This window comes from Acomys russatus, chromosome 21 (genome assembly GCF_903995435.1).
Source record: "Acomys russatus chromosome 21, mAcoRus1.1, whole genome shotgun sequence".
In the NCBI taxonomy this organism is placed as follows: Eukaryota; Metazoa; Chordata; class Mammalia; order Rodentia; family Muridae; genus Acomys; species Acomys russatus.
Genome location: NC_067157.1, coordinates 16,507,858 through 16,522,484, shown reverse-complemented (window position 1 = coordinate 16,522,484; position 14,627 = coordinate 16,507,858). Strand labels below are relative to the sequence as shown.

The window sequence follows — 14,627 nt, the reverse complement described above, 5'->3', positions numbered from 1 at the left end:
ATCACCAGGCCCATGTCCTGTATATGATGCTTTCAACCGCCTTTGACAAAATCCTATTTTGGTTTTTCTTCTTTAAAGAAAAAGAAGATAAAATGCTACAGTTAGCTCACACAACCCCCAAGGCCTGAGTGTGGGGCGTCCTGAGGCAGGCCTGTTGAAGCTGCTCAGCTGTGCGTGCCTCCCTGGGGATCCTTTCCAGTCTCTTGCTGTTTCTTCCCTCTTCTACCTGACAGATAGAGAAAAGATCCAGGGTGCCCTTTATCATCTTCTTCAGAGCGCAGTTCTATGTGGAAAACGGATGTCAACGGAGGTAACTGATGTCAAAGGCACTGCAGGAAAAGTGAAACACTAGTCCCAATAGTTCCTGGGAAGGAGAAAGTTCCAATACAAAGGGATCTGGCACATGTGCTCTCAGGGGCAGGTGTCTCCATCTACAAGTGGCTGTAGGTGACTCTCACAGTTCAGCTGTTAAGCAGCAATTGTGCTTCCTGCTGTGTGTCAGGCTGTTAATTCTTCTTTGGTAGGGAGGGTCCTGGGAACGGTGAGTAGAGAACCGGTAGGTTGCTTTCCAAGAGGTAGATGTCGTTCCATTTTGTGCTGCATTAGTGCCCGTCAGGAGACAGTGAGCTCTGAGGGACCATTAAAGAACTAGAGCTCTGCGGAGGTATCCTGGGGCTTCAGTGTCCTTTGTCAAATGCAGGTCTGGTGCTGAATCCCAGAGAGGGTCAATGAAGGTGTGGAGGACGCTGGAGTCCTGCACACTGTAGTTCAACCTGAGTGCTGGGCACTCACCACTTCAGCGATGGATTGTCTGGGTAGTGCTGGGAGTTAATTCAAATGCCAAGGACAAGTGACTTCAAGGACCTCATAAGGGCTTTTTTTTTTTCCCCCACCAAGATGGCACCGAAAGCGAGGAAGGAAGCTCCTGCCCCTCCCAAAGCCAAAGCCAAAGCCAAAGCGAAGGCCTTGAAAGCTAAGAAGGCAGTGCTTAAAGGCGTCTACAGCCACAAGAAGAAGAAGATCCGCATGTCACCCACTTTCCAGCGGCCCAAGACCCTGCGGCTCCGGAGGCAGCCCAAATATCCTCGAAAGAGCGCCCCCAGGAGGAACAAGCTTGACCGCTACACCATCATCAAATTCCCCCTGAGCACCGAGTCAGCCGTGAAGAAGACAGAGGACAGCAACACACTCGTGTTCATTGTGGACGTCAAGGCTAACAAGCACCAGATCAAACAGGCCGTGCAGAAACTCTACGACATTGATGTGGCCGAAGTCAACGCCCTGATAAGGCCTGATGGAGAGAAGAAGGCGCATGTTGGACTGGCTCCTGATTATGATGCTCTGGATGTTGCCAACAAGATTGGGATAATCTAAACTGAGTCCAGCTGGCTAATTCTAAATACACACTTTTTCACCATAAAAAAAAAAAAAAAAAAAAAAGAAGGACCTCATAAGGACCCATCCAACAGTACCAGTTCTTTCTGTGCACACACACACACACACACACACACACACACACACACACACTTGCACATACACACACACATACACTTGCACACACAAACACACATACACACATACATATATACCTGCACAAATACACTTGCACATACACACACATACACTTGCACACACAAACACACATACACGCATACATATATACCTGCACACACACACACACACACACACACGCACACACACACACATACACAAACACGTGTGTGTGTGTGTGTGTGTGTGTGTGTGTGTGTGTGTCTGTGTGGAGTACCTAGCGTGTGCTTGTCAGCCTCTACCACTGATACTGACAACCTTGATGTAGAAAGGACCAAAATCCATTGAGCTCAGTTTGTGTCAAGCTTGGCTGTCCCCTGTGTGTAGGCCTGGGGCAAGCAGAACTTTGTCTCAGGAGCAAGTGTTGGGAAAAGTTGCTCCTCACACTATAGCCAGAAAACCAAGAGAAAGTTAGCATTTATACCATTATGTCACTTTCCTGAGACCCTTTTAGAGATACAAATCGATAAATGAATGGATGCATCCATGAGGTCAGAGGTCAGATTCACTGTACTGGCCATGGCCTTGAAGGCCCTGTCTCTGTACACTGCTACATCAGGGACAATATCTTCAACAAGATCCTGAGGATCCTGGAGAGCCAAGCCATCACTCCTCTTCTAGCTGCTACAGGCTCCCATCCATCTCTCATCCAGATGTAGTCTGTATGCTTCCCAGAGACCCCCAGTCTCAATAGACTCAGCTTTGCCTAAAAGTCCTTGTCTGTAGCTTCCACTGAGACTTGGTGCAACCTTGTAGCTGCAGTTTCCCAACACAGTGGTTCAGGGCAGATGTCATGTTCCAAAAGTGAGGACAAAGGCCAGCCCCTGAATCCTGTAGAACCAGGGCCATCATCTAGGGCACTTGAGGCTGTGACTTGTATGTGGTGAGCTATGGAAGCCCTGTCCTGCCCCTGTGGCCTGGGACAGCTGTAGGCCATGTAACCCCCCCCCCCCCACCCCCACCCCCTGGATTGGCTGTGCTCATTGCCCATGGCTTCCTTCCAAATAAATTTCACACCTGCCCATCTCTAACAGCTCTGCCTACTGTGCTTGGGTTTCTGCTCCACATCTCTCCCTGGCAGCAGTTGTTTGCAGCAATTTTGGATTTTCCCTGTATCTTTTTTTCCCTTGGTTTTTCAAGACAAGGTTAGAGGGTTTCTCTGTGTAGTATTGGCTGTCCTGGACTCTCTTTGTAGACCAGGCTGGTCTTGAACTCACAGAGATCTGCCTGCCTCTGCCTCCCCAAGTGCTGGGATTAAAGGTGTGCACCACCATGCCTGGCTACCCTATAACTCTTGATGTCTACTTAAGTGAGCATGCATGCATGTATGCCTATGCTCACTGAAGAGTCCAGGCCAGCTAGACAGTGAGCTCCCAGAACCCCCATGTCTTTACTCCCTCAGCCCTTTGACTATGGGCATATGCTACCATGCTTGGATTATTATTTCTTTACCAGGTGTGTGATAAGTGCTTGTGACATCTGTGTGTCCTCGAGCATGTTTTATCATTGTTCTGATGCTCTGAAGAGACACCACGACCAAGGCAACTATTGTAAAAGAAACAACTGGGGGCTGGCTGACAGTTTCAGAGGCTTAGGCCATTATCAGCATAGCAGGGAACATGGTGCTGGGGAATGAGCTGAGAGCTACTGTATCCTCATCTGGAGGCAGCACTGAGAGAGGGAGCAAGGCAAGAGAGGGGAGAGAGAGAGAGAGAGAGAGAGAGAGAGAGAGAGAGACAGAGAGACAGAGAGACAGAGACAGAGACAGAGATAGAGACAGAGACAGAGACAGAAAGACAGAGAGATACAGAAACAGAGACAGGGACAGATTAGGCTTGGCATGGACTTTTGAGACCTCCAAGCCCACTCCTAGTGACACATTTCCTGTAACAAAGCCATGCCTTTTAATGTTTCTAATTCTTTCAAATAGTGCCACTCCCCAGTGACTAAGCAGGGGTGTTAGTCCCATTCAAACTCCAACAGCCCAAAGTCTTATGTCAGCCATGACTGCAAACCAGCACCACAAGGGTAATGCCAGTTTGCTGCCACTGATGAGCTGCACTGCCTGAACCTCTGAGACCCTTAGCTACTGTGGCCTCTGAGTACTTAGGCTGATAGACCTGGTGGAAGTGAATTCTAGAGATAGGGTTCCCCTGGGGGGCCCTTTCAAACACCCCCCTCCCACTGCATCCCTACAGGTTACCCCTCCTCTTTCCTTTCCATTGGGGTCCAATGGGTGGGTCCTTGCTGAGTCCTGAGGTTCAAGCCCCTTTCTGTTGCCTGGCTATATAGCCTCTCTGGTTTCCTTTTACTGGGATAATCTCTCACACAGGATACAAAAGTAAAGCCCACTGTTCAGTGATACCTGGGGTAGTCTGGAAGAGCCCAAAAGACAAAGTCAATCCCCAAATGGCCTTAGGGCAGCATTAGGAGTTTATTAAAGAGTATTAACTTCTAGAGAAATGGTGGAGACTTGAGGATCAGAAGTTCAAGGCCAGCCTGGACTATATAGTGAAAGACACTCTGTCTCAACAAAATCAAGAAACAACAAAACAGCCCTCCCCACAGACCTCCCTAAGGTACTTACTAAGCAACTCTTTGCTCCCTCTAGGGCAGACTTTTTAAAGGCTGCATCTAAACCCTCCTACAAAAGATGCAACCAGTATTAACACCTTGGGTTGCTAGGCGGTGTCAACACTTTGCACCTGTGCAGGTCTATGGTGGATTTATGACTCTCATCTGCTTCTCCAAGTACAGACCATCAGAGTACATACACAGAGCTCTGCTCAGAAGGCAGGAGCAGCAGTAGCCAGTCCAGGCTGTAAAAGGTACCAGAAGCAAATGCTGGGTAGCCTCGTCCCCTGGGGACTCTGCTTGGTGCATGCCCTCCAACTGAGAGAGCTCCCAAAGGGAACAGGCTGGGGTAAGGCCTTAGTTGCCTGCAGGTATGGGCCAGGAAGTGCAGAGGGTGTGGACCTACTGCCCTCTAGTGTTGGCATTTAACAAGTGCAAACAGACAGAACTTGGCTTGAGACATGGTGGCCAAGTTTCCAGAAAGAGGTCTTCTTGTTCAGCTTATTTCTTTTTATCTTAGGTCGTGGTTTCTGGTTACACAGGGGGACAGTCTCGTGGATGAAAGGATAAAGATGATGACTTAACTGTTGAAGGAGCAGGGCCAGGACCTGGCTTGTGCTTTCGTTTCCCAGCCACCCCAACCCCCAGCAGCTCCCTCTGCTCCACTTTTCCCCCCCCTCCCCCCCCCCCCCCCCCCAGGCTGGCCACCACACTCTCTGCATTTTAATTGCTTGTTGTTTCTCCCTCTCCTTGCTAACAGATGCCTATTTCCTGGGAGTTGGAACTACATTTATGACCCAGCAGACAGAACTCTCAGGTCAGGTGACTTTTATACCACGGGACCTGGAAGAGCCAGGCCCAGAGTCAGCTCTCCCACCCTGGCTGTGACTGTTGGATGGTATCTGGTCTGCTCAGCAGGTAAGATTGATTCACCAAGTGGACAAGGTCAAGGGCTTTATCGACTAGAATTCCTGATCCCTGAACCCAGGTGACTCATTGTCAGAGTGAGGTCAGCTACTCTGAGAAGACTTGCTCTGAGGAGAGCTGCCCTGCAGGGGCCCTGCTTAGGGCAGACAGCTGTCTGGTCCTGAGAAAAGTGGTCTCCAGAGTCAAGTCTGCAGAGGACTATTTCTGACACTTTGGCTCTGCTTAGATGCCTCTGAACTCAGGAGGGCAGGTGTCTTGACGAAACAACAGGAGGTACAGCAGCACAGCCCAGCACAAGCCTACCTTCCTCTTCCAGGCTAAGCATGGAGGACAGACAGGTCAGCTCTGGGGATTCAGAGCCACTTGCTGTGGTGTCGGGGGCAGTGGGGTCTGGGGAGGGCTGAGGGCGCAGGGCAAATCTCTTGACCTTTCACATTTTGCAGTCTAAGCTGCTCTGATTCTTGGCTAACTCTCTAAGGATATCACGGAACGGACAGGCTGGGACAGTGACTTGTCTCTCTGCCAGGGAAGGTGAGCTCTCTGCCCATTATCTTTATTAAAGGCAGTACTCACTTCAGTGTCAGTTATGGGCAGGTTTGCTTACAGGCCTTCCTAAAGGAGTGACTTTTCCTAAGCTAGGCACCCACTTGGCTGCTCTCCATCACCCCATAAGGTTTAGGACCCTTTGGACTGCTGAGCAAAGGGGGATTACGCTGCTATTAGCTGTGTGGTCTTTTCCCAGGGCTTGTATATAGAGGGCTATAGCACACCTGTATATACAAGCAGGTTCATTTACATTTATGCAAATATGCCCCAACTCATACCTTTGTACATGTGTATGCAAACATAATATACACATAATGACCTATGTGTGCACATGTTCTCAGTCACCTGTATGCATTTTGTGCACACCTCCTACAGCTCCTCATGAGGTGTACCAGTAAGAATGTATACAGGGACACAGACACCTATGAGTCTCCAGTGCCACCAAATCCCCAAATGCAGGTGCACACAGGTGTGTATGCAAGGCTCTTAAGTGGAGAGGTTACATTTCTGTGGCACCTTGCCACAAAGTTCAGTGGCAGCAGAAGTTGACAGTGGCCTGGAGTATGTGGGAGAGACAGAGGACATGGGGTGGGTCCACGGACTGTTGTTAGTAGCAACGTAGAAAGTGCAGCGGTTCTGGTTATTCCAGAGAAATAGTATACTTCATAAAATCCATGTTTATTCAAAAAATTTCATGGGAAATTCTGGAAAGCAGAACAAATGTCTGTACAGTGGCAGCCTGTCTCAAACACAGCCAGGAAGGGTGAACAAGGAGTGAGCTGTAAATGGAGCTGCTGAGCACGTAAACGCAGTTCGAGTCAGGAGCAGGGTGGACAGGTGCATTTTCATCTGCACGGATGAGCCATGCTGCCTTTGCCTCCCACCTGTCCCTGCCACTCAGGGACTACACAGTCCTTTTCCACTCGGGACATCTCACAATCTTGCAGGTGGTGTAGGCTGGCAACACATGCCAGAGAGAACAAGAGTCATGGCATATTCTTCCTGTGCTTGAGAGAAGCGGTACAGTGCAGGGGAATTCCCAAAGGGCATCTTAAGGAAGAACACCATTTAATAAACAGGGCTTGCTAGCATGAAGGGGACACTTACAGATTTCTGGTCCAGAACTGAGAGGACTCTGGGGCGTAGGGCTGTACAGCCATGTTACCATGCACCATCCCTACAAAGCTGTCACTCAAACACAATTTCTGCATGTGTGCTGAAGTGACACCATGTGCCTGCAACTGATGAATTGACATGCTACCATTTCCTCTCTCATGGTGGTGAGGCACTGTCTCCCTTGCTCCAGAGTCCCCATACCCTCTGTCATGGCTCTGCCCACAGGGTACCTTCCCTAGATGGACATCCTGTCTGCTCAGCTGGTTTTGGGATTGGTACTCTCTGTTCACAATCCATAGGTGTTTCAATGCTTGAACTGTTGCTAGGCACTGCTGTGGGTCCACATGGAGCATCTTTGACAGGACATCCTGACAAATGTCCAGAGGGGATAAAGGCTGTGGTGCTGGGCTGGCAGGAGAATGCCCAGTAGAACACAGCTGCAATGCTGAGGTGGTTCTTTGCATTTGGGTCAAATGACTTTTGGTTTATGAGTACGTGAATGTACTCTAAGTGCCAATGATTGCTGACTTAGCAGTCCATAGAAAGTTTGTGTCACTGAAGATTTTATAGCAAAAGTATTTTGAATGTTAAATGGCACAACGGGCTGTTGAGATGCTATTTTAATAAAAGTGATCACCTTCCACCAACACAAGAAATAGCATGCACTGCAACAGTGCCCATCTACAGAGAGACCTAACGCCTCCTGGCATCTGGCATCAGGGACTTCAGTGATGCCTTGGAGCAAATCTGTCCTGGAAGCAGAGCTGCTCCTGGTCTCATATGTGAGCATGACAGTAATGAAAACACTGTTTGCTCAAGGCCTCATAGCTGTGACTTGGTGTCCCAGCACATATGGAATGCAAATGATGACATGCTGTCAGGGCTTGGGGCCTACTCTGTGGCAGAACACTTACCTGGAGCTGTAGTGTGAAATGGAAATGTTTTATTTCTCATAGGCTCCTGTGTAAAGCCTCAGTCCCCAGGTATTAATGATATACTGGGGATTCCAGAAAGTTTAGGAGGTGGTGTCATGTGGAGGAAGAGGGTCACTGGGAGCACACTCTTGGTGCTGTCTTGTCACTGGCATCTTCCTGTCTCTCCTCTTTCTGCCTGGCATGAGGTGAGCAGCTTTCCTCTGCTACCTGTTCCTGCTGCTCTGATGCTCAGAGTAAGCACCTGAAGCCAAATGACCCTGAGATGATCCCGTCAAAACTGTGAGCCAAAATAAAGCCTTCCTTTGGCCAAGCGTGGTGGAGCACGCCTGTAATCCCACACTCAGGAGTCAGAGGAAGCCTGGTCTACAAAGTGAGTACAGGACACTCAAAACTACACAGAGAAACCGTGTCTCGAAAAACAAAAATGCCTTCCTTCTTTAAGTTGTTTGTGGCACATGTTTTGGTCACAGTGATGAAAACCAACATACCTAGCTTGCTGGAGTATGTTTTGAGATGAGGTCAAACCGTGCTGTCTCCAGCCCCTGACATCATGTAGTCTTCCTGCCTCATCATCCCACAGAGTTCTACCGAACTACAGGTGTGTCCCCGTACCCGACATGTCTTAGGTAAACATGAGGAATTAATTACTAAGAAAGAAGGATTCTGGTGAATCACCATGTCACTCACACTGTACACGGGGGATTGTTGGATAGGGTTATGCTTGAGTGGCAGCTCAGAGCCCAGGCTGGTGGTTATGGAAGCAGTGTAGATTGCCGTGCTGCCTGAATACAACTGTGCAACTCTGTGCTCATAGGTGAGGGTGAGGGGCCTTGCTTTCATTGCTGGCCCCTTGTCGTTATTTGCCACGGTGCTTGGCAGGTATCGCATGCTGAATGAACTGCTCACCTCTATGTCACTGGCTGAGTGATTCCAGAGTCATGTAAATACTGAGTTTGCTTCCCTTCCTCAGTCTACAAAAAGTGGCTTCCTGTATGTTCTCTGTCAGCATTAACAACGGCCAAGGAGCACACAGTTAGAATTTCAAACCAGCAGTTCCAAAGGGGCCAAGGCTGCTCATGTGCAACCCCTGGGAAACTGGATCCTGCCCAGTCCTGGATCTGCCTGAGTCTCTCTCAGCAAAGCACACAGCAGCCCTTTGCATGCCTGAGCCTCTCCTGGGTCCGGCAGCAACAGCAGCCCGGCTGCCACTGTGGTCTTTCCTCACTATCAACTTATGCAAGAAACCAGACTCCTCCTCCTCCCAATCACTGGTGACACAGAGCCTACAGGGGTTGGCCTCAGGAAGCTGGCAAGGGGACAAGGTGCTCTTCTGTGACCCTTTGAGGTCACAGGCAGGGAGCACAGTGGGTCTATTGTGCACACGTGAGCATTCAGCTGCACACAGTTGTGGGCCCCCCAATATTTTCAACTTGGATGGATGCTGGTTTGTCAAGGAAACACTAGAGCACTGGGTTCTGAGCCTGCGAGTTGCAACTCTTTTGAGGGTCAAGCAACCCTTTCACAGCGGTCACCCCAGACCATTAGAAGTTACAGATATTTACATTATGTTTCAGAACAGTTGCAAATTTACAGTTATGAAGTAGCAATGAAAATGATTTTATGGTTTGGAGGTCAGCACACCATGAGCAATGAATTGTATTAAACGGTCACAGTGTCAGAAAGGTTGAAAACTACTGCTTTAGAGCAAAAACCAATTAAGTTTTTTCCAGTGGAATGGAAACCTCTTGCAGAGGGCAAGTAGTACCGGCTGGTTCCACAGCAGGCTTGCTCTCTTCCGCTGAGCCCACTGTGTTGCCTCAGTGCCCCTAAGAGCCCTGGTTGTCCTGGCAGCAGGAAGAGCTATTCCTCTCAGTCCTACAAATCTGTCTTCCCTGGTTTGGGGGACAATACCCCAGGGGCCACAAACTTCGCTGTGTAGCAAGGGGTCATGAGCATCCCGTTCTCCACTCACAGCTGCTTAGCAAATGCAAAGTCACAGATGCGGATAGACTTGGGATTCCCAGACTCATCCATGCACACAATGTTATTTGGTTTCAGGTCCTGATGAACAAACAACTCAGAAGGTGGGAAGCAAGAGTCAAAGCTGAGCAGGAGAGAAAGGAGGGCGTGCGGGAGGCAAAGGCCACCTGGGAACTGACTACTGGGCAGGTCTCATGGAAGGAGAAAGACTGTTCTGATGGGCCACCCTGTCTCCCTCACCCATGCTGGTCACAAGTACCTACACAGCCTCCCTTCACAGAGAAGAACTATGTGATTGAAAGAAAAAAATGCATGCTTGCTGGAGACACAGGGGCAGCTGTGGTACTATGCACAGAAGTGTCTGTGGCAGGCAACTCTGGCTACAGACATGAAAAGGTCTCTATGCTCTGTGTTCACTCAGTGGGTTTGGGTGTAGGCCTGGCATTGGCCACTTGTCACGAGTGCCAGAAGCACTGGTGGACCTGCTGTCACAGGCACACTGACTTCCTGGCAGCCAGGGGGAAGAGTCAGGGCTGCAGACTGCACCTGCACCTGCCAAGGCAGACTCCAAATACATCCCACAGTTACAGTGACAGCTGTCACCACAGAATGGCCAGCATCTCTCAAAACAAAGCAGCTGTTTAGGATGTAAGGTTAGGCTTCTGAAGGTCCCAACTGTTACCCTTTCTCTTTAGCTTTATGTATCACAAGCAATGACAATTCTCAATCTCTCTTTATCAGGGCCAGAGCATCAAATTGTCTTTGTTGAAATCACACTGATTTATCAACTTAGTTCCTGTATATACCAAGTGTACAAATGACTTTAGACCCTGAGAGGACGCAAAACACACCCCAGAGGATTGCATCACTTGGCTATGTTGATTATTGAGAGATGAAGAGATTGAGGGTACAGGGAAGCCATCTGCCCTCCGGTTTGCCTAAAGGCAAGGTGTCAGTTTTTAAAGGTGACCCACTCCTGCACCCACAGCTCTGTGACTCCTCCATGCTCTTGCATCTACCTTCTTGTGGAGTTCCCTCCTGCCCTGAGGCTGGCCACTGCTCTAGCCTTACCCCTTGGGAGTGCAGGTGATTCATGGTCCTAGCAATGGTGTACAGCACATCACTGGCCTCCTGCTCTGAGAAGCACTGCTGAGGGAGGATGCGGCCCAGCAGCTCCCCACCTCGCATGAGCTCCATCACCAGGCATACGTACTTACAGTCATCTTAGACCTGGAAGCCAAGAGGAAGTGCACCAGACCTCAGGTCACTGGCTATGTGCAGGAGCAGCTGCTCCAAATAGGGGAGGAGAGAAGAATTCAGGAGGCTGTTTCCCTAGGTGTAAATGTTGTAAATGAGTGAGTAGCCATTCCAGCCACACTGGAGTGACTCTTCTTAGAAAGGAGTCAGCTTTGACACTTTGGGGAAGGAGTAAGCTGGGCCACAGGATGCTCAGGAGTTGAGAAGGATCCCTTAGCTAGGGTATGCCATGTAGTGATGGTGCCAGTCTTTGGCAGGCAGGCACACACAGAGAGAAAAGTGACAGTGGCAAAGCACTCACTCCTCAAGGACACTGCCTCTCAACTGTCGTCGTGCATGTAACTTTGGGGGTCAAGTCAGAGTGTATGATCTGGCTCTGTAGGTTTGCAGGGGTTGGGACCTGGCTCTAAGAAAGATGCAACATTTGCCCATGCTAACCTTAAACTCTGTTTAAAAGTGAAAAACAAAATGCAAACTCTGGCTACGTCTGTGCTTTGTATATATGAAGACCACACACATATCTCATGGGAGCATGGGAGCCCTCAGGTGCCCCAAGCTCTGAGATGTGGATGCAAATGGGGTGACAGGCCTGAATGCTTTATTCTTAACTCAGAGATAATCATTTAATCAACCAATTTCTAGAACAAGCTACTAAAATGATTTACCTGACTTTGACCTGTGTACAAGGTGTGAAGCTAATTCTGGTATGGTTGTTTTGAGCTTATGAATTCACTTTTCCATTCTCCAGGTGGTAAGATGATGCCATCTCAGACCTGGGCTGCTCGCCCCAGTAGCAGACAGGAAGGCTGAGCATGCAGATGCACTGGCTTTGGTTTGCAAATCTTACATGTAAACCAAGAGTGGGCAGACAGTCAGAGCACCTCGAGTGTGCAGCGAGGTGCCTGAGATCTCCAGGAGACAGAGCTTGCTCAGTCTCAGCTTTCAGATGCAAGACATTCATTGCTTATGTTCCCAGGGGCTGAACTCAACTCCATGAGCTGCTGCCCAAAGGGGCAGTGAGGGGCTTCAAGCTTTGTGTGTGTGTGTGTGTGTGTGTGTGTGTGTGTGTGTGTGTGTGTGTGACCAGAATAATTTTGAACTCCTAGAGAGAGGTAAGGGCAGGAAGAGGAAATTTTCTTCTCTCCCCAAACCCAACCTACACTTCAGGCCTTTATGGGGTTAGAGTGGCTTTGTAGACTAACTTGATGTGGCCGATTCTTGCTCCACTCCCCTCATCAGGGAAAGCCCCAAAGAGGCTATAAAAATCTCCACCATCAGGGCTCAGTGGGACCCGCTACCCCCATGCCACACTTCATCTGTCAGTCAGGAATGATTCAATGACAACGAATAGAACTCCTATTCTGGTGCACATGGGTGTTTCCTATTTTATTCTTGTGCATGACATGCTTGGGGAGGGGGGGCTATCCAAGGGTGTGCACACACCGAGATGTGTGTGTGTGTGTGTGTGTGTGTGTGTGTGTGTGTGTGTGTGTGAACCCAACGTATATGTTTCTTTCTACCAGATTTTGGCTCTACTCAAATGCCTGGTGATCCTTGAATTTAGACCCTGGATGGCTTAATGACCTAAAACAAAGAGCCTCCATGAACTGAGAAAAACCTGACCCAGCATATAAATAAGGACACCTGACTGGCGAAGATAGCTGACACAGCAACGAGAACATCACCTAGGAGCCAGGAGACTCTTGACAAGAAGGTCAACGTGGTGTCAGAACATCCGCTGGCATTATTCAGACCCCAGACTATAAAAATAAAAATAAATCTACAGATTAAAAACGTTTGTGTCTAACTTTCCCTATAAAACCTCAAGCCTCCTGTGCCTAGGCACACAGGCTCCATTCCTCTTAAGACACTTCTTGTCCTTCCTTCATTGTCCTAGTGAAGGACATCTGTTTCTGTAGAGGTCAGTCTCCTCTATGATTTCCCATTGCCTCAACGAATCTGAAGCTAACAACTCATTTGTGAATAAGACACTGAATTCCTCTTTGCTTACTGCAAGTATACGTCAATAGGGCTTTTTTTTTTTTTAACCCAGCATCTGGTGACTTCTCTACAGGGTAATACAAGGGAAAGACTGATTTTTCTCAGACAATATTCTCTCCCTCCCTTCCTCCCTCACTCCCTCCTCATATTTTCCCCCTTTTCTTTCTCCCTTCCTCATTTCTCCCTTTATCATTTCTTAGGAAAGCATTTTCCATCTCTTGCCTTGGACACATATATCAGGTCTCAGGATGAGCTGGGACAATCAGATTAGGGGATTCACTGTTAGCCAGGGCCATGACATTTTGAACTGTGACAATTCTCAAAAGTAGCTTGTTTTGCAAAATGCAAGTAACATGTTTCTCTAAATCCCTGCCATCCCTGTTCTATGAACTCAAAACAGTATCAATCCCTGAAAAGTGTTCATCCACGACCTGACATCCTGTCACCTGACATCTTGGTTAGCTTTCTGTCAACCTGACAAAAGCTATAGTCATTGAGGGAAGGGTGAACCTTAATAAAAGCTATGCCCTCGCCAGACTGGCCTGTGGGCAAGCCTGTGAGGCATTAGGCATTTTCTTGATTAATGATTGAGGTGTGGGAGGTGGGTCCCAGTCCATTGTGGGTGGCATCACCTGGGCACGTGGTCCTTAAAGATACACAAAAGCAAGTTGAGCAAGCCCTGAGGAGCCCTAAGAAGACCTGCTCCGTGGTTTCTGCTTCTGTCCTCGCCTCTCATTTCTGTCAGTGCTGGGGTGTTGCCTGAGAGTTTTAACCAAAGTTGCTCTTGTTCCTGGGTTGTTGGTGGTGGTGGTTGTGGTGGTGGTGGTGGTGGTTTTTTCCTCTATCCTAGGTCTCTCAACAGCTCAGCCTCCAGTCCCTAGCATTTAGGCAGTTTCTGGCTTGTGCTCCCTCTAGTGGCATAGGCCTCAAATTAGATTGGTCGTTGGTTTGCAGCTCTGACAAGTTCTGCGACACCTTTGCCCCAGCACACCTGGCACACAGGATCGGTTGTAGGTGGAAGGTTTTGTGGCTGAATTGGTGTCCCAGTCCCTCCACTGGAAGCCTTACCTGGTTACAGAAGATGGCCAGTAGTGGAGGAAATCTGGGGGCGGAGTTTTGACATTCCACAAAGTTTTCTTTATTCAGTCCTTCAAATTCCTTTCCAGAAACGATCTGTTTTCTGAACATTTTTATACCTCTGGGGGCTTGATTATTTTTGTTAGATTCGCAGCTAACCGGTGACGACAAATCTGCTCATTTTCTAGCTTGAGTCGTTCTGCAAGAATACCTTTGCACTTTCAGTTATTTTAAATCTTTTACTTTCTTTTAGTAGACTGAGAAGATATTCTTCTACATTATATTATTATATTCTATATATGTAATATACACACACACATACATATATTGCTCCATGTACTCGGTTCAATCATATTCCCATCATTTAAAAATATAATATTCATAGATTATGTCATCCTTATATTTACATACTCCAGCAACTTCCTTATAGATCAATTCCCCAGACAGGGTAGAGACAGAGAGACAGAGACTAATTACATGGGATAGGCAACTTAGTAACCTTGACAGCAGAACCTGCCTTAATTAACCTGCATAATTTAAAGCCTAGACAATAGGTAAAGAAAAACACGTGTTTTCCCTAGGATCCAACGTATTTATTTAGTTAGAGGGATTTCAAAAAATCTCAGAACCTAGACCCTCTTTTAGCACATCTGGCGTGGAGAC

General features: G+C 48.3%; 1 protein-coding gene across 1 annotated transcript; it reads left to right on the top strand.

Moving 5' to 3' along the window:
• Positions 1-897: 897 nt before the first annotated feature.
• LOC127205327 (60S ribosomal protein L23a-like) lies at positions 898-1,394 on the top strand. Its single transcript, XM_051164577.1, has one exon. It carries the CDS (start codon positions 898-900, stop codon positions 1,372-1,374), a length of 477 nt encoding a protein of 158 aa, XP_051020534.1. The 3' UTR covers positions 1,375-1,394.
• The last annotated feature ends 13,233 nt before the right edge of the window (positions 1,395-14,627 follow it).

Coding starts and splice junctions, on each gene's coding strand:
- LOC127205327 (XM_051164577.1), top strand. CDS start 898: ATGGCACCGAAAGCGAGGAAGGAAGCTCCTGCCCCTCCCAAAGCCAAA.